The 19,103-nt window shown below is 45.4% G+C and overlaps 1 protein-coding gene across 1 annotated transcript; it reads right to left on the bottom strand.

Moving 5' to 3' along the window:
- Window positions 1-109: 109 nt before the first annotated feature.
- Window positions 110-17,817, bottom strand: NAT10 (N-acetyltransferase 10). The gene is made up of 28 exons (XM_021555912.3): window positions 17,636-17,817; window positions 16,030-16,121; window positions 15,491-15,662; window positions 15,074-15,196; window positions 14,685-14,746; window positions 14,350-14,464; window positions 12,952-13,059; window positions 12,275-12,408; window positions 11,837-11,930; window positions 11,377-11,475; window positions 10,290-10,426; window positions 10,072-10,196; window positions 9,637-9,787; window positions 9,167-9,263; window positions 8,163-8,279; window positions 7,980-8,081; window positions 7,799-7,873; window positions 7,238-7,354; window positions 6,936-7,069; window positions 6,203-6,251; window positions 5,681-5,774; window positions 5,474-5,584; window positions 4,979-5,151; window positions 4,763-4,882; window positions 4,061-4,159; window positions 3,624-3,697; window positions 2,448-2,531; window positions 110-1,412 (listed from the first exon to the last, which is right to left on the bottom strand). The coding sequence occupies exons 1-28, from the start codon at window positions 17,741-17,743 to the stop codon at window positions 1,307-1,309; spliced, it is 3,072 nt and encodes a 1,023-aa protein (XP_021411587.1). The 5' UTR covers window positions 17,744-17,817; the 3' UTR covers window positions 110-1,306.
- Window positions 17,818-19,103: the final 1,286 nt, after the last annotated feature.

The following is a 19,103-nucleotide window of genomic DNA, read 5'->3' on the forward strand; positions in this document are numbered from 1 at the left end:
TGGTCCCAATCATGGATTTCTGACAGGAAAAACCTCTTGGCTCCTCCCAAATCCAGCCAGCACTCCAACAGGCTCCAAGGAATAAACAAGAAGACAGACCACCACAGGGTGCACACCACCATTTTTAACAATAACAGCAAAACACTCACACTCACTTTTTCTTCTGCACACTTCCTAGGCACAGCTCTCCAGAACCTCACACTCCTTGCCTTTCACATCTGCTCCTTTTCCAAGATCTTTAAAGTCAGTTAGGGCAGCCAGTGGCCACCACAGCCCTGGCCCAGCCCCTCTCTGAGAGCTCCAGATGTCCCTGCTTAGGGATGTGCCACTGCCACCAACTGTGCTGGCAGACCACAGAGGCTTCCAAAACCACAGGCAGGCACAGACTGTGTGGTGCAAAACCTGTGTTTAATTACAATCAGCCTCCTAGAGAAGGATTTGCCAGGAAAAGGAGCTGTGAGATTTGCAGGTAAATACAAAACAGCTGTGCCTCAGCTGCAGGGAGGGCTCTGTTCCAAACCCCCACTGCAAAAAGTCACAAGGATATCAAGGCAATGCACTAGAGCACTCATCAGGATTGGGGACTGGGACACTATGGCAAATGTTTGCCCTGGGTTTGAAGCCCCTGGAGTCTGAGAGGCAGCAGACCCAGAGTCACAGCAACTCCCAGCTCCAGACTGGCACAGTTATTGCCAAGCTGCTGGGAATTCAGTGCTTGGCTGCTGAATGGTTCCTGAGCTCAAAGAGGAGATCACACAGCCAGGTTTTGGTACAATAATGCTGATTTCTGGCAACCTGAACACAAAAGTTTCCACCACAGCCAAGGGGCAGCTCTAGGCCAGCAGGGAGGCAGCGTGAGTGTGCAGACAGCATCAAATACAAAGTACATAAAAGGCCTTTCAGGCTCCAAAGGACCACCAGAACCAGCAGCTGCAGAGATCCAGGTGTGCTGCAGTGCTAAGGCAGAGTCACATTTCTGTCCTTTGTTGTCCAAACTGTTGTTTAATACATCACAGAACCATTAAGATACAGGAAGTTTACAGATCTGCCCTCCTGGAATGGGAATGTTGGAGCTGCTCAAGCACCTTCATCACATCCCAGTGCATTCCAGTTCCTCACTCACACTCTGTAGTCACTCTTCATATAAAAATCTTCACACAAGCACTTGAACCACTGCTCTTCCCACAATACAAACACTTGAAAAATGCCTCTAAGGATTTTTCTTCCCTCCAAAATATTCTCCAGCTTTAGAGGAGAACAGGACTTCTTAAGTACAAACCCAGTACTTGTTCATAAAGTTCATTGATTAGCTTTTAAGTAATTTCTTCCTCTTCTGCTTTAGATCTTTAGTATTCTTAAATTTTTTCTGTTGCTTGGGTCCTCGTGCTGTTTCTAGTTTTCTTTTCTTCTCACTGCAAAACAGGAACAAAACATCTCTTAAAAATACACTGGCTTGCCATCCAGCAGGGAATTTTTTGTTGCAAAATAGAAGTGAGAGATAAAATTTAAACTTTGTGCTAGAAAAAGCAGAAACAAGAGCCTGACTTAGATTTTCTAATATCCTGATAGTCTCTAACCCAAAACATCTTGACTTTTGTATCTTGTCTTTGCTTTTCAAAACTTTATCTGTCCTAAATGGGGCATCTGGATTTTAGAGTACCTAGAAGAGAAACTACTACTGATCATTTTAAGCATTCTATTTTGTCCCTGCACTGGATTGACTCAAGCAAACCACAAGAGAATTCCAAGCTCTGATCTTTATAAGCAACTGCTAAGACTCTCTCCTTCCTGGAAGGCTTTTGGAAACTTACAGCTTCCAGCATTCATGGAGAGAAACCATGAAAGGGTGGAATAGAGATCACATAATTACTTGAGCTGTCAGGCACTCCAGGAAGGGAGAATAAGTGAGCAGGGAAGTCTCAGTTATAAATCTCCAAAGAAAATTATGGGAAGATTACATGCTGGGTAAGGCAGAAGAAAGAAGATGGATGAGAATTAGGGAATTGCAGAAACACAGACATTTTCCAGGGTCAAGCTCATATTTCAAAGAATTCGTCTTCCCTGAATTTGTATTTCCTCCACTGGCACCTCCAGGGGTTCCCACTCAGTGTTAGATCCCAAAGCAAATTGGGCAGTCAGGTGGAATGAGTGAACCAAGGGAGGAGTAGTCCCAGGTTCTGTGTGGGATCAGGATCAGATAATCAGCAATAAAGTCAGAATGAAACAAGTTAATGAAGAGAGGACTATCCTTAGAGCAACACACAAACACTGGGTAGTGGAGCTCACGGCTGCTCACACTCCAATTCCCCCAGAAAAACTGAGGATCTAGCCAGGACACTGAGTTCACTTAACCTGCATTTAACCCTTAGGCTTCACTCTTTTGAAAAACATTTCAACAAAGCCAGCAGGAAGAGGAGAGATCTCTGGAATATTTCAACTTCCTTTACCTCTTCAAGCTGACGACGGAAGCGTTCTGTCCTGCCTTGCTCAGCACCTCGTTCCACTCCTCATCATCCCCCCGGATAATGTACCTAAGTGGGAAGGCCAAAGGAAAAGTCAAGCCAGATTGTTAGCATAGAGGGAAAAAAACCATAAAATTAAGGTGTTTCTTACTGTCAGGCTCACACTACTCTGCAAACAAAGCCACTGTGCCAGCACCCAACCAAACTGGGAAACACACACCAAGGAAAGCTGGCAAGGAAGAGTTTTCCTAAATCAGTCTGAGAGAAAGTGAAGAGCTGCAGCTTGCTTTTGAAAAGAGAAATGAAGATAATAGTTGCTACTCAAATAAGCTCATGTCCTATGGCCCTTGTCTGGGTGTTCAAGCACCCTGGAAATTACACCTAGATTTTAAGAGGCAAGGCAATTGTGTAGCAAAATGGAGTAACAGCTCTCCATCTCAAGTTCTTGGTGATTTGGAAGAGATAAGGCTTTGTGCACAAACCCTCACAGTGTTGGACAAAGCCTCACAAGTTTTCTACAACCTGCATTCAAAAGTATTCAAAATAGATTTTTGTGTCTCTCTCATTGAGGAGAACAAAAATCTATTTCTGGCTGAGGGGGAAAAAAAAAAAGCAAACACAGTCCAAAATGATAAAAAGCTATGTAGCACTATCAATGCTCCAAAAGAGAATTAATTTTAAAACATTCTGGTTGTATTATTTTCCTTATGTGACTGACTTGCAAGACACTTCAAATCGCATCCATTCTTGTCCTTTCTTCACACACAACAACCAAAGATTCAAAGAAGTTATTATTCCTTTTGCCAGATGTAACAGAGACCAATTTATAGCCAAGCCAGACAACTTTCCTGAGACATCAGCACAGTGAACAGTATTTATAAGACAAAAAGTGGGAAGGGAGAGGGAAGAGAGACAATCAGTGGCATCTGTAACTCCTGTTGGTCCAGAAAGATAGAAGTCTGCTGACATTTAAGTAAAAGCTCTGGTTAGTTGCTCTTTTTGTGTTGATTTGGGCTTTTTAGGTTTTACCCACTGCTGACAATACACAATGGTTCTTATTTACTGATTGTTTACTGCACCTACAGTGCACAAATCCCAGCAAGACCCAGCATTTCACCCAGAGAAAAACCAGATTTGACACCAAGGCAGATGATTTCTTACTGTGTAAGGTCCATCTCCTTCAGCTTCATCACCTCCTGCTTGTGCTTTTCTTGGAATTCCTTTGCAGCCTCCTCCTGCAACAGGACAGCACAAGATGCATTAGGTCCTGATGGCAACAATGACTTTGTAATCAGAGGAAAATGCCTTTTCCCACAAATATATCCCCTAAAACAAATACCAGCTGGTCCTGAATAGCTTCTCTCATTTATCTAATTGCATTTTTACATTATTTGTACACAAAAACTTGTAATTTTCCGTGAAAAACCCATATTGCAGCTTAAAGCACAACTCTAGCTGCACATAATGCAAACCTGACAGGTTTTACAATGCCAGACATGGTGTGGAACCCTTTCCATCCAAGAACATTTAATGTTTCTACCCTCAATGAAACTTCCTGAAGTGCTTACATATGAACCAGGAATAAAGTTTGCAATTACCAAATCGTCATTTAAAGATTTCAGCGTTGGCTCCATCACAACATCCTTTGGTGCTGCCATCTGCTCTTCCACAGCTTTTTCCTGGACTGTGTTGAACAGCTGAAAATGAAACCAGCCACCACATGTCAGACTTTGTTTTTAAAACTCCACCTATCACCTCTACAATGAACTCCTATATCCAGACTTAAGGAGCTTTGCTATCCTAAACCTTAGAGAGAGAGTAAACCAGGAACCAGTTCCAAAACTTTCCAATTATTTCACTGGATTTCAAGTCTACCTCTAGATAACACTGGAAAATAATTTCATTTTTTCCCCAAGGAAAGCTGAGATGCCACCAGTGCTCTGAACAATGGCTCAGGCAACAAGTATTGTCTGCTCCGCAATCTGGTCAGGGCACTTCAGCATGGAAAACCATAAGATAAGCATTCTTATCTGGGAAATCACCACACAGATCCATGAAGTGGTTTGGGTTGGAAGGGACCTTAAAGATCATCCAGCTCCAAACTCCCAGCCATGGGCATTTAAATCATTGCCACACATTTTCCAGCTGGGGTTTTTCCCACCTTGCAAGAAGTTTATGGTCAGTAACTGGGGATGTGTTAAGGATGCCCAGCTCTGATCCAGCTCTCTCTTTGTGCCATATTTTCTGTTAATGCTGGAATTATGGTCCCACATGTCCAAGGCTTGTCCTGCTGCTCCCACCTGCACCACTTTGCGGATGATCCTGTTGAAGAGTCCCATCAATTGACTGCTGGGCAGTTCCAGCTCCTTTTCCAGCTGGTCCAGAGATTTATGCTGCAGGCCAATCCCTAGGAAAAGGGCCTGAGGAAGAGCCAGGTATTTCAGTCCCAGACACATATCCCCCACCTCACTCCCCATGCTCTCCCCAGCTCCTCGCTCCACCCCGCCCACACGCACCGACTGCGCAGCCGAGAGGGAGATATCTCCCATCTGGCTGAGGAAGAACATCCTGGCAATGGTGGGAACCGTGTCCATGATGAGGTGATAGTCCACCATGTTGCGGGAGTACATCTCCAGCCTCTTCAGGTCGTACGGAATGAACGCTGACTCCAGCTCAGCACGGCTGATGGCTGGTGGGGACCAGAGAAAGACAGCAAGGTTGGCAGTGTTCTTCAGAGCACCCAGGATCTCAGTGTTTAGCCTTTATTCAGGTATTTAATACTTTGTCTTTAACAATTCACATTGGTTTTGCTGTAAAAGAGGTTTGTTCCCTTGCTGCAGGAGAAAAAAACCTCTAACACAGGACACTAAAACCCCACAAGACACAGGTACACACCCAAGTTCTCCCCAGAGAATTCTCCTGTTAAACATTTGAGAAAACAGCAAATTGAGGTGCCAGGCTCCAGACATGCTCTGCCACACACTTACAGCTGTCCCAGTCAGGGTACTCACGTGCTTGGGGCTGCTGTTTGATATTTTTGTTCTGTAGAATATTCAGTGCCAAGGAGGGAGAGAAAGTGCTGAACTGGTAGGAAAGCAGGGAAAGGAAGCGCCTTCTAAAATCTACAGGGCAAGAGGACAAAATAAATTACCCCAGTGGACCTCTAGAATAATAAACAGCCCAGAGGGCTCTTGCAGAATCAGCAGGATCAGAGTTACCTTTCCAGAAAGCAGTGAGCCAAGGTTCCTGCTCAGAGTCCTCTTCATTGAGCATCTTCAGCATGATGCAGGAATGCTCCCCTGTCAGGTCATTCTGATAAATAAAATACAGTTCTGTGATTCTGTAATGAATTTCCCATCACCCCATGAACCTTCTGCACTCTGTGCTCAGCTAAATCAACACCAACAAATGCATCAACTGCTACTGACCACCTCCACCTAATGGAAAACCTATGAACTTCTAGAATTTGGTAAATCTCAGCTATTTTACCAATAACCAGTTAATAGCCCTCAACAGCTCTAAATTTTTACGTGCAAACTACTTGGAGGTCCACATTCACAACCCTAAAACTCTACTCCTTAACTATAGGCCCAAAGAACAAAAATGAACATAAATCAAGCCTTAAAACCAGCCTCAGTAAACCTTCCTGCCCCAAACCCCTCCTCACAGAATCTACTGTTATGCATGCCCAGGGATTTCAGCAGGGTTGGATTTTCACTCAGGGACAGCGTGGTACTTACAGGGGTCTGCCTCAGATAAACTGGCACAAATCCAGCACGCTTCCAAAACCTGGGAAAAAGAGGGAACACACTGAGAATAGCACACACACTCATAAATTGTTTTTGTACACACAAACTTGTAATTTTCTGTGGAAACCCCATATTGCAGCTTAAAGCACAACTCCAGCTGCACATAATGCAAACCTGTCAGGTTTTATCTCCCTTACAGTGACAAACATGGTGTGAAACCCTTTCCATTCAAGAAAATGTTATGTTTCTGCCCTCAAGGGAATTCCCTGAAGTGTTCACATATGAACCAACTGAGCTGTTGACCACACAGTAATAAATTGTGGTTAAATGTAATTTATTTGCTGTACAAGGACAGCTGGTGACAAGCAAGCACAAGTCTCCAAGACACTCCAACAATCTCTGCAAATAAGCACTGTCAGGAAGCAGGAACAGCACCCACCTGACAGAGGGCCCAGCTCACGGGGAGTGAAAAATGATGACTGTGATGTCAAAAAGTGCACAAACTTTCAAGGTGCTGTGAAAAGCATTTATATCAGTCAGGAAAAAACCCACCAGCTCTGAAGTCAGCAGCACCTCAAGTTTCTACAGGTCACAGGGATGAGAATTTAACCATTCCCTATCTATCACAGGCTGTTTTTACTTCTACATCCTGGAAAAATAGGGCAAGTAAAGCTTTCAGTTTAAGAAGAGCAAGATGTAACTGGGAAATAGAATCATGTCCTACTTGAGCAATCTGGGTGTCAGGCCATAAGACACCCCAAGATAGTCCAGGTGCTCAGCTTGTCTCTCACTCAGTTTGAGCAGCAAAGGAGGCAAATCTTTCCGAGGTGTCACAACCTCTTCCAATAAACCAACAGTCTGGAAAAGAAAGTGGGAATGGATTTGCAGCAATCCCCACAGAAAACTGCAAATTACAGCTCTTCTGCATGAAAATCAAATCTGAGTATTCCCTCCCTACAGAGTGGAGACTTACAGGGGAAATGACACAGCTTAGCATGACAGAAAATAAAAAAAAAAATACCACACCTCACTGCTCACAGTTGTGATTTCTTTTGGCTTTTGAACTGTTTCTTCTTCCAAACACGGGAATTTGCCCTCGTAGTACATCTGCAGCAAAGTCAGAGCTCTGCTGCCATAGCCCATCTGTGAGGAAGCAACAATACACTGTAAGCAAAACAAGGTCTCTGATTTTTAAACTAGGGCAACAACATTCTCCCCTTAAAACCCATTAACAATCAGCACTGCAGACATCACTCAGTCCCTGCAAAATTTTTTTTTGGCCACATGGTAGCACCAGGGAGAAGGACAGTACAGAAATCAGCATCAGCCCTGGTAGTTCAGGGCTGTGTAGTAATTCTTGGGGCTTAACTCTGGCACTCAGAAAATGCCAAACACTTGGTAATGTCACAGTAAATATCCCTGGATATGTGTATGGTGGCTCAGGATGCTCCCATGCTGCCTAGGGAGAACTGGTTTGGTGCCCTGAGCTTAAAATACTAAAAACTGGAGGAACTGCAGTGTTAGCCCTGAGCTCTTCCTGGAGAGCCATTTCCCTGGCCCCATCACAGCTGGTCCCAGGTACTTTACCCCCTGGTAATCCGGGTGAACCGCGATGCGAACGACGCGCCCGCCAGAGAGGCCCCCAAAATCCGGATCCTGGAACTGCACAAGGGATAAAAAGTCCATTTAAAGGACACAGCTGGGCTCTCTGGAGACAAGAAATACAGAAAATACACCCTGGGTGCTAGTGCACAGCCAAATCACCCACCTGCTCTGAAATGGTCCAGGGAATAAGATCACCAGAGGCTTTCTTTCCCCTGGAGAGGCTGTTCATGATGGACTGGCGGGAGATCTCTCCCTCCATGCACACCTGCCCAGAAAGACACAAAACCATGAACACAAAATGCTTCCTCCTGCTCAACTAGACCAGGACCAAAATTGACACTCTTACCTGAACAACAGCCAGGACTTCTGGTAATGAATTCTGGGTGGGTGGAACAGGCGGCAAAAGGCAGAAGAGATGATGGGCAGGGGCATCAGAGAGCATCTGGAGGTCATTGGGGGAGTTCTGGAGGGTGAACACATCAGAAAGATCAAAAGCTGTCCAGAGAATCACAGAATACCCTGAACTGGAAGGAAGCCATCAGGATTGAGTACAGCTTCTGGCCCTGCACAGGACAACCTCAAAAATGCCACAAATGTGCCTGAGAGTGTTACCCAAATGGTTATTCCATGAGGAGAGCTTCAAAGTCCAGCTGATTTCTAAACAATCCCTCTATTTTCCAAATTTAGAGCTATTAAGAAATTTGGAACTTGTACAATGCTGAGGGATGGGGGAGCTCCCAGGCCAGCCCATGGCTGTCACACCCCCAGACAGCATCTGTTCTCCTCCAGGGAAGCCTTGTGCTCTAAGATGTATGAACCTGAACTTCCTATTTTCATATAGCTCCTTACCTCCTAAGTACCAAGTCCTATTTTTTTTTAAGCCTCAGATTTTTAGAACTCAGTAGATCAGCACTTCTGGACTTCCACATTCACATTTACCAATCATCCCTGGTCCTGAAACCTTGAGATGAATTATTCCTCTTTTCAGTCTCATAATGGTGCTGCTCTTGATGAACTTGAGGCCACCAGAACACGGTAAAGAGGAACTGCAAATGAGGTTCAGCACTGATAAAATCCCCACAAGCTTGGAGGCTTATTTAGAATTTTTTAGAATTTTAGTCTTCACATTTTCTCAAGGCAAAAATATTCCAGACTATCTCAAAATCCAGTATGTACAGCCAGAACCGAGGCAGAGACCTCAGAGAAAGGAGAACGCAGCTCTGTACACAACAAGAAGCAACAGAAGCTGTTGAGCAATCTCAATCAAGTTGTCAAAACAAGCACTGCTGTCTCCAGAAAATTCCCACAGAAACTGGGAATGAAATTGGATGGAAGAAGCTCAAGCCCTACCTTATAGTGTGAAGCCACATAGAGGGCCATCAACCTCTGCAGGAAAACTTCTGATGCTCTGTGGTAACAAAAGAGTGTATCTCTATTTACATAGTATCTAAACACAGGGATTAAGGAAAAAACCTCCTTGGGAGCCAGGAAAAAGCTTCCTGTTGGTTTATTTTCAGTATCTGGGCCACAAACTGTCTTGTCTTAGACCCCACAGCTTAATCTACAAGAATAAATGATGTTGGGCAATGTTTGCAGCTTTCACACCCTTCACCTGTAAAGATAAACCTTTCGTAACTCCAACAAGGGCATCCCTTAAGGCAGCCCTTCCTTGAGGTTGTCTCTGCAGCAAGACTGGGTTTTGGTGATGTCCTGGCAGCACACACCACCAGTGCCATGAGAGCATAACTCTTTATGGAAAAGATCGTGTGCTGAGCTTATCCCAATCATCAGCCAGGCTGAGAAGCTTTCAGCGAGGATACAGGTCACAGGTGTCTGGCAGAGGGCAGCCAGAGATGATCCTGGTGATGTTGAGGCAGTCCAAGCACAGCAGATCATTCAGCCACTTCTCCACGGGGTCCCCAGGGGCGTACCTGATGGACTCGTGCAGGGACACCTCGTGCAACGTGCGAGCTGCAAGGGTTGCAAAGGACACTCTGCTGGAAGCCACAGCCAGACAAGCACCCCACAGGATCCCTGTGCTCTGAAGGGCTCTCAGGTTAGAAAGCTCCCAGTTGCTGATTTTTCACCTCTTACAAGCCTTCCAGCTGAAACTTGTGAGGGAAAGCCAGCAGAGCTCTGTCATTTCCCGACACAAGCCCCTTCCCACAGCTGCAAAGCACATGGATGGGTGGGACAGCCGTGGGACCAGGCTGACAGCAGCCCCAGGACACACACACAGCCCAGAGATGCTGTACCTGAGGTGAGCTTGGCAGTGGCTGTGGACTTGTTCTCTGCTGTCAGGGTCACCTGGCTCTGGGCGCTCTGCTGGCGGAGCTGCTGGATGAGCTTCAGGGACAGCGACCGCCCGGTGCCCTCGTACCTGGGAAGCAGGACACAGAGAGCCTGAGGGAAGCCCAGGCAGCCACCCAGACCTCTGGGGAAGCCCAGCACGGAGTGGCTGCTCCAGCCTTACCCATTGATGGTGGAAGCCATGAACACCAGGTAAGGGCCCAGCAGGTTCTTCACCAGGGGCAGAGGAATGGCAGCAGCTTCATCAATCACCACGAGCTCGGCCTGGCCCAGCTTCACAGAATCAGCAGGGTGGATGTACTGCAAAGGAGGGGACACTGTCACTACCAGCAGCAGCCACCAGAGAAACACCAGGATTCACAAAGCTCTTTGCTGTCCCTGTTCTCCTCAAACACCAAGCCAGTGACTGAGATGTGGAAAAACAGAAAGTCAGGAGAGGGTTTATGTTGCCCTAACAAGGACTGATTCACACATCTTGTTTGGCACAACTCCACAGGAATTCATCTGCAGAAGTGAGGAAAATAAAGGAAATCTAGTCACTAAAAACTCTTCCTGCACTGCTCCTGATGCCTTGTCAAGGCTGACCTGGAACAGAGGTTAGACAGAGTTAAAAATAAAGTAGGGATTTATTCAAAGGCCTCAATAGATACACCCTGGGCAGCACAAGTGCCCAGCCAAGGCTACACTCCAGATGAACCCAAAATGGTCACAAAATGGACAACTGGTCATGGGATCTCTCACTTTTATAAATGCTGCTCCATTTGTATCTAATTACAGCTTCAGGTCATGAAGTTCCATCCTCTTTGTTTCCTTCTCTTCAATTCACCATTGTTTATGCTTTTTGGGCCTGAGGCTGTAACAGCTGTCCTTGGTTCTCAAGCTGGAAAAGGAATTGTTCTGTCTGCCTACCCTGTGAAGAGACCTTACTAACACTATGAAGTTTTAGAGTTACACACTAAAGCAGCACAGAATCTGAAAAATATGAAAGCTAAAACTTAAGGCATCACTCCTTTCACCTCCCTTTGCTTTTGTTTTGTTTTGGGAGAAACCCACAAGGGAGCTTTGTAATCTACAAGTTGAAAGAGAGAAGGTATTTTGAGGAAGTCACTCCCTACAGATCTGCCTTACAGCAAAACCCACCACGACAGTTCCACATCACACAGAATGAACATGCTTAAAATCAAAACAGCTTCAACACTGGCAAAAACTATAGCCAGGAATAAAACTGGAAAGGCAAGAATGCCAATTACCTGGATGGTCTGCCTGTGCTCCTTGAACACATTCACTCTGACCACTGCCTTGTTGAACTCTGGATTTAAGGACTGAACAATCTCATAGTCCAGGTGTTCCTGGAAAATCACATTTTTAAACAATACAAAAAGCCAAGATCTAAGAAAAAAAATAATTTACCATCATCAAAGTAAACTCAGACACTGTTATTTCACATTCTAATAAAAATTTCTTATAAAAGCTTCAAAGGCCTGAGAATTAGAAAATTATTTACTGATGTTAAAATCTGCTTCACAAAGAAATTGGTTTAGCCTGCTTAAAACCAGAGAAAGAAACCCAACTCTACCATGATTCCTCTTCTTGCAGAACATGGTAAAAAAGGCTGGTAGCAATTATATGTAGCCAAAACCACATATGAGGTGTAAAATTTCCTAAGCAGGAATGCTTTGAAAATATTGTAAAATAGTCTGCTCCCCTCACCTGATACTGCAGTGCATCAAAGCCTTTAAATATAAACTCAAAGAGAGTGTGAAGGTTGTCAGGGCTGGGAGATGTGACAAAGATATTGGAGTAACTGCAAAGGAAAAAAACAAAACAAGAGCTGAACCATTTTTCTAACAAATTTTACCATGTTAAGTACTAAATAGGATGGGTTGACTTCACCTAATAACCAAAACACAGCAGATTCCTATAGACACTTACATTGATTTATGTGTGATTATTGTGAGTTTTAAGAAAAAAATGACCAAAAAATACAAATCTTATAAAGATACAATCTTGTATCAAAAGATAACAGATTAAAAATGAGGGATTTAAGATTGGAAATTACAAATATATTCAGATCCTGTCATCTTGGTGTTTTTTTTTAACCCAGGGATGCAGATAAGGCCTGGGGGATTGGAGTGGGGGATCACTCACCCAAAAGCTACTGCTCCAGCAATGGCCAGCCCCAGAGCAGCAGATTTCCCTCGTCCCCTGGCTGCTGTTAATGCCACAGTGCTCCTCAGGGTCTTCTCAGAAATGGCTTCAATGAATTTTAGAACTGCTTTTGCCTGAGGATTAGAAAAGCCCCAGGAAAGTGTTTGAGTTTCTCTCACCCCGGGACCTGCCACACCCAGAGAACCTCAGCTCTGGCCAGCACACCTGATGCTTTGAGAAGGCGACCTAGAACAGGGGCTAGATGGAGTTAAAGAATAAAATAGGGATTTTTTTAAAGGCCTCAGTGTATACACCCTGGGCAGCACAAGAGCCCAGCCAGGGCTGCACTCCAGGTAAACCCAAAATGGTCACACAACGCGTCACCAGTCATGGGGTCTCTCACTTTGATAAGTTCTGCTCCATTTCCATATTGGAGTTAATTGTCCAATTACAGCTTTAGGTTATGAAGTCCCATCCTTCTTGTTTTCTCTCTTCATTCTGCCATTGTTTATGATCTTGGGCCTGAAATTTGGATAATTTGTCCTCGGTCTACCTATCTTGCTTTACCTCCCTACTCTGCGAAGAGAGTTACTCCCACTATGAAGCTCACAACTACACACTAAAGCAGCACAGAATCTAAAAAATATACAAGCTAAAAGCTGAGTCATCACACCAACCTGATCCAGGGTTTTGCAGCCATCCACCAGCACTCCCACAGGCTGTGTGTCCTGCAGGCTCTCCTTCAGCTCCCTCAGCTCCAAGTCCTGGGGCCCCAGGCTCTCCTCCTGTGGACACACAACAGGATGAGCCAAGGATATTTTAGCACAATCCTACCATTGTGGTGTCTTCTGACACCTTTGGTCAGCCAGAGAAAAGGATCTAGAAGGCAAAGTTACCACAAGAAGAATGTATTCCCCAAAATCATGAGAATTTATATGGACAGACGTGTTTAACAGTTACATTTCCAGGCATCTTCAGGAGAATGGTCACAAAGCAGTTCCCAATCCTGACTTCCTCAGGCTTGGAAGGAAAAAAGGGAAGGATTTTGCAGTACATAGTAATTACAGAATGGCATTAATAGGAAAAACAAATTAAAGTGTTCTGAATAATTAAATTAATTTTTCAGTCTTTGGACATTCATGATCTTTGTTACATGTGTCACATGAAGTGTCCATGCAAGGGGAAGAACTACTGCAGCACCAATACCAAAATAATATCACGACCTTCAGAGACAAACAATAAACTTGGGCACAAACAGAACCAGTTTTAGATGGAAATGAAGGCTGATTTTCCTAGTTGTCACTTAAAATTCCAAAGGCACCAGCCTCTCCAGCCAACAGATAATCATTTGTGCTGCTGTCAGTGTTGTCCTAATGATAAAAGGAGGTTGTTTTATTTATTATTTTTTTTAATCAGTACCCTATTAGAATGTTTTTACCATCTCTGACACAACCTGTGTTAGTTATTTCTTAGGCCACACAGCACAGCTTAAATGCTTCAAGATTCTGTTTAAAACTGGTTCCACTTTACTGCAGTAACGGGAAGTGATAAACTGATACATTTCTAACAGTGCAAATACCTGTCTGGATTATCCTCAGGGAATTTTTCCTGGAATGTGACACTGTAACTCAGAAACTGAAACAGCTGCCACAGCTTCCACCTGTGTCCTGAGCCTGCCATATACTTATTTCCAAAGTGTTCCCCCACCCATCAAGTGCCAAAAAAGTAGTTTTATTGGTCTTGCCCCATCCGTTCATCAGCTTGAAATCCCTCCAGGCAACCCCAATCAAGCTCCACCTCACTGGGCTGAGCAGCAGTACAGGAAAATTAATAAATATGGGCAAACACAAAAAGAGATAGGACAGAAAATTAAAAAAAAATTAGCAGAATATAGAAAAAACAGCTTCCCAAGCTTCACCCATATAATTTTTGCAGTTCTTCTTCCTCTCTGCAATGCCATCTTTTGATATAAATCAGGGTGAAATTAAAATAATCCCCGTTTTTAAATCTTTAATATCCCTTGGCCAACTCAGAGGGATTTGTTCCAGGGAAAAGGGCTGGGATCACTCACTGACCTGGGACTGAGGGGGCACAGGAGTGATGTTGGCAGCGTGGCTGGAGATGGGCAGGATGTTCAGCTGGTCATCGATCACCAGGCAGGTCTTGCACGAGGCCAGGGACAGAATGAACCTGGGCAGGCAGAGAAAACTCAGTAAAAACCCCAGCAGCACTCCCTGGTGGTTCATCTGAACTCTCTTCTAACCACAGAGTATTCACAGCTCCTCACAGCTGAGCTGCAAGTCCAGCTTCCAAAAAAAGGCCTGCTCCAATGCAGACCTGTGGGATGTTTTCCCATCAGGTGCTTTCCTTGGGCTGTCAGCCCAGATCCTTTGCACTCTGAGTCACTCACCTCTCATTGAACCTCCCCACCACATCCTGGTGGGCCTCTGTCCTGTACCGGGAGTGAACATCCTGAAAGAAAAAGGGAAAAAAACAAAGAAAATGTGACAGTGACATTTGCAGGATTGTGACCCCTTCTTTCCCACTTTTGTCTCTCCATTTCCATCCACAGCACATCCCAGACAGGATCCCGACTTTGTGGTGGAACACTCACATCTGCAGCATTTCAGAAATGCCTGAGTGTAACCAATCCCATCCCATCTCCTCCCATTCCTGAATGAAGGAGCAGGAAAGATGATGGAAGGAAGGTAACAGCCCATAACAGAGTCAATAAATACCCATCCAGCATCACCTCAATGCAGCTGCTGGTAGAGAACAGACACACAGTGCTGCACATACCATGGTCATTGTATAGAGCTGCTTCAGGGAGTTCATAGTTCTCAGCAGGATCACCACAATTCCACCACCTTCCACTGTCTCCACAGTTCTGGCCAACAGGTTTGGAGTCAAGGCTTCAAAATCCTGGGCAGTAAAAAGAACTTCAGAGTTGCCCAGAGTCCAGCAGTGCAGCTGGCTCCTACTGAAAGGCACAGAAAGCTAAAAAACTTGATTCCTCAAAGTTTAATCTACACATAAATTTGCACTAAGCAATACCCTGTTCCAACTCCTGTGTGAGGCCACCTCACCCTCATTCACACAGCTCGTGAGGGATAAGCAAGGCCACCAAAACAGAAGTGACAGAATCAACAAATCCCATTCCTGCAACATTTCAACTGATTATTGTAGAGCCGTTTTGGGAGGCAACGAACTCCTGACCTGAAGGACACACATTCCAAAGGTGTTCCCAAGGATCTTGTGAGTTTCGTTGTAGTAGCAGTAGCGGATGTTTGTGGCTGCTATGAACAGCTCAAAGGGATCATCGTCCTTGATGTTCAGAGTTCCACTCTTAATCTTCTTCTGGAGCTGCCTCATCCTCTTCTTCCTGTGGCTGGGGGGGAAAAAAAAAACACACATGAGTTTTCTAGAGAAAGGGTTTGAGGAAAGTGTGCTCTGGAAGTCAAGAGTTCAGTCCTAAATATGACTGAGGTTAAACAGCTGAGGAACCTGAGCTTTGAGATTAAAAAGGTGAGGGGGAGTTTGGCCCAGGGCAGCAGAGTCAGCATTAGAACTAAAGAGGAAAAACCAGAGGTACTTTCTGCTGGTGCCAACTCTGTTATGGAAGCCAAATTTCAGTCTTGGAAGAGCAGATTTCCCCCAGCTGCTCCAAGACCAGCCCTGGCTTCCCCTCCCTCCCAAGCCCTCAGCCTCCAGCACTGCCTCCCCGGGGAGCAGCAGGACACCCGGGGGTCTCTCACCTGCTGAAGCCCAGCTCCTTCTTGTAGCACCAGAGAACAGAGGGCCTGGCCTTCACCGTGGCCTTGGACAGCATGTGGTGAAGGATGACGACCTGCCAGGGCACACAACACTCACAAACAGGTCCCAGGGAGCACCACAAAGCAAAGTGCTCTCCTAAAGTTAATTTTACAGCTGTATTTCTGCCGTGGGGAACAGAGGGGTTCCTTGACACAAAGCCAAGCTGTGTCTGTGCCTTCCCCAGGGCTGCAGGACACCGGGTTTTACCTGTTTTCCTCAGCTCCCTTCTCTGGCAGAACCAACACTGATAATTCCAGGCTAAACACAGTTTAGTCTCTTACAGATAATCCATTCCTATGAATTTTCCACAGAGAGTTCCAGTGAACACAACCAGACCTGGGAGGTGCCAGAACCCATCACTAAATAATGCCAGCACTCCTCTACTGCCACCTGAATAACTCATTCTTTTTGAAGCTTTTTTGGTGGGTTTTAAAAGATAGTTTATTTTATTTGCCCACAGACTGGAAATAAATGAATTACCAGCTACACAGCAGCTAGAACAGAACAGCAGAAGGAGCAGGCAGGGACTATTCCCCTCTGCTCAGCACAGGTGAGGGCAAAATCCTGGGCTCAGTTTTGGGCTCCTCATTGCAAAAAAGACACTGAGGGCAGGCCCCAGGGAAGGGAATGGAGCTGGGGAAGGGGCTGGAGCACCAGGAGAGGCTGAGGGAGCTGGGAAAGGAGCTCAGCCTGGAGAAAAGGGTCTCAGGGGGCACCTTATTGCTCTCCACAAATCCCCGATGGGAAGGGGCAGCCAGGTCAGCTTCTGCTCCCAGGAACAAGGGACAAGAGGAGAGGAAATAGCCTCAGGCTGTGCCAGGGGAGGTTTAGGTTGGATAGAAAGCAAAATTTCTTCCCTGAGTGGGCTGTCAAGTCCCCATCCCTGCAGGGATTTAAAAGCCACGGAGATGTGGCACTGGGGAACATGTGTTAGTGGCTGCTTTGGCCTTGCTGGCCTCAGTGATCTGGGAGAGCTTCTCCACCCTGAACAATTCTGTGGTTCTGTGAATGGCCTTATCCAAAACCATCGTGGGTTTGCCGTGCTGTTTTCTTCCTCCCAACTCGAAAAACACAAGGCCAGAGTCCCTGAAGAAAAACACGTTTAGCACTTAATCTCCTCCACATTTCACTGAACAGGTTCATCTGTGAGACAGCTCAAAGCCCCCTCCGAGAGAGAAACCATCACAAGGCAAAACCGAGGGGAAAAATCCTCCAGCTGGCTAAAAAGCTTAATAATCTTTGACTCAGTTAAAAAAAAAAAAAAAAAAAAAAAAAACTAAAACCAAACCAAACCTACCAACCGCAGCCTAAGTTTCACTTATGTTCATGAGCTTCCCAGACAGGAAATGTCTCAGGGAGGTCTCACACACCATTTCCAACTCCTCTGTCCCTGCGAGTTCCCTCCCCCTCAGGCCCCATTGCTCTGCCTGCGCCTGGCAGGGTTTGTAATTCCAGCTGGAGGCAGAGCGGAGCAGGGACTGAGAAAGTGCGGCAGACCCGGCGGGTCTCGGCACCCGCAGCCCCCGCGCCCCTCCGGCACGGCGGTACCTGGTCCTTGCCGCGGTCGCCCACCACCACGAACAGGCTGCGCTGCCGCTCCGCCACGCCGTTCTCGATGAGGACGCGGATGCGGTTGTCCACCTTGCGGCGCTGCATGGCTGCGGCTCCCGGAGCTCTTCCCGCCGCCGCCGCCGCCGCTCCCGGCCCCGCTCCCGCTGCACCACGTGGGAGCCACGTGGGGCCGGGCGCGGGCGCCGCGCACCGCGGAAGGACCCCGGGGCTGCCCGCGCCGAACGCCGGCCAGTTCTAAATGCGCATTTCTGTAAAAATAAACATGGAAACACACACTGATGTGTACGGCGAGCTGGCAAGCAGAGTCACTGAAAGTAGTATTCCACATAGGAATGGGCTCCTGTGCCCAGCCTGCTCCCTAAATCCGTGAGAGACACAGAGCAGCTCCTACCGCCCACAGCTTCCCTTCCCTTTCCTTCCCCAGTTTTATTTTTTTAACGATTTATTCTAAGCAAATCCCACCTGTGCCCCCTCCAGGCGTGTGGGCACAAAGAGCAGGTTTTATAAACTTTAAATGCTTAATGTTACAAAGATAATTTCATCTCCACACCAGCCAACTCTGCGTCTGGGTGGCCTTTGTTCCTGAGGGAGAGATGTCAAAACCAAATATATATATATATATATATATAAATATAATATTATATATATAATATATATATAAATATAATATTATATATATTATATATAATATATATATAATATATGTTTTATATATATATATACACACACACACACGCACACACACACACACACACACACACACAGAGGCATTTGGAGGCAGTTTTCCCAAGGAAAGGGTACAGGACACTCAGTGACCCCCAGGGAATATTAGGAATTCTGCTCCTCAGGAAGAGGAGGGAGCTGCTAACATTTAACTCTGCTTCTTAATAAATCCACCAGAGCTATTTGAAAATTTTCCCTGCAAAATCCCAAGCTGCACAACTGTGGAGCAGCAACAAGAAAAAGATTTATCAATTTGAGCTGAAATTCCAGCGAGGTTTCAGAAACATGGAATTTTATTCTGAAGCTGACAGTAAAGCTGTTCCTAACCTTTTAATACCAAAGTTGAGCCGAGCTATTTGCATAGATATATTTATTCTTAGCTTTTAATACTGCCGTTTTTTTAAACTTGAACATTCAAACAAAGAAGTATTTAAAACCAGGTGACAGCGTAGGAAAAATGTGTTTAATACCACCGGATGTATTCGGGTTTGTTTTAAAATATAACAAAATATGATAAAAATACTGACTTAATAATCATAAAGGCAGTGGAACACTTTTTTTTTTTAGGTGAACCCAGATAAACCCAGTCACTGAGACAAAACCACCAATGCAACAGAAGTCTAACAAGACAACCCCTTTAGCTATGAAATATTTGCTTAAAAGGGAAGGACATAAAACATTTAAATAGATTTATTTTTCAAGTGTTTACATAAGCTATGGA

The sequence above is a fragment of the Lonchura striata genome, chromosome 6, assembly GCF_046129695.1.
Source record: "Lonchura striata isolate bLonStr1 chromosome 6, bLonStr1.mat, whole genome shotgun sequence".
In the NCBI taxonomy this organism is placed as follows: Eukaryota; Metazoa; Chordata; class Aves; order Passeriformes; family Estrildidae; genus Lonchura; species Lonchura striata.

Bases quoted from the DNA above. Each gene is read 5' to 3' on its own strand.
- NAT10 (XM_021555912.3), bottom strand. From the start codon at position 17,743: ATGCAGCGCCGCAAGGTGGACAACCGCATCCGCGTCCTCATCGAGAAC. The intron at 11,476-11,836 runs GTGAGGGGAGCA...GTGATTTTCCAG, and splicing joins TTGATGCACTGCAGTATCAG to GAACACCTGGACTATGAGAT. The intron at 1,413-2,447 runs GTAAAGGAAGTT...CCTGTTTTGCAG, and splicing joins TCCGTCGTCAGCTTGAAGAG to TGAGAAGAAAAGAAAACTAG.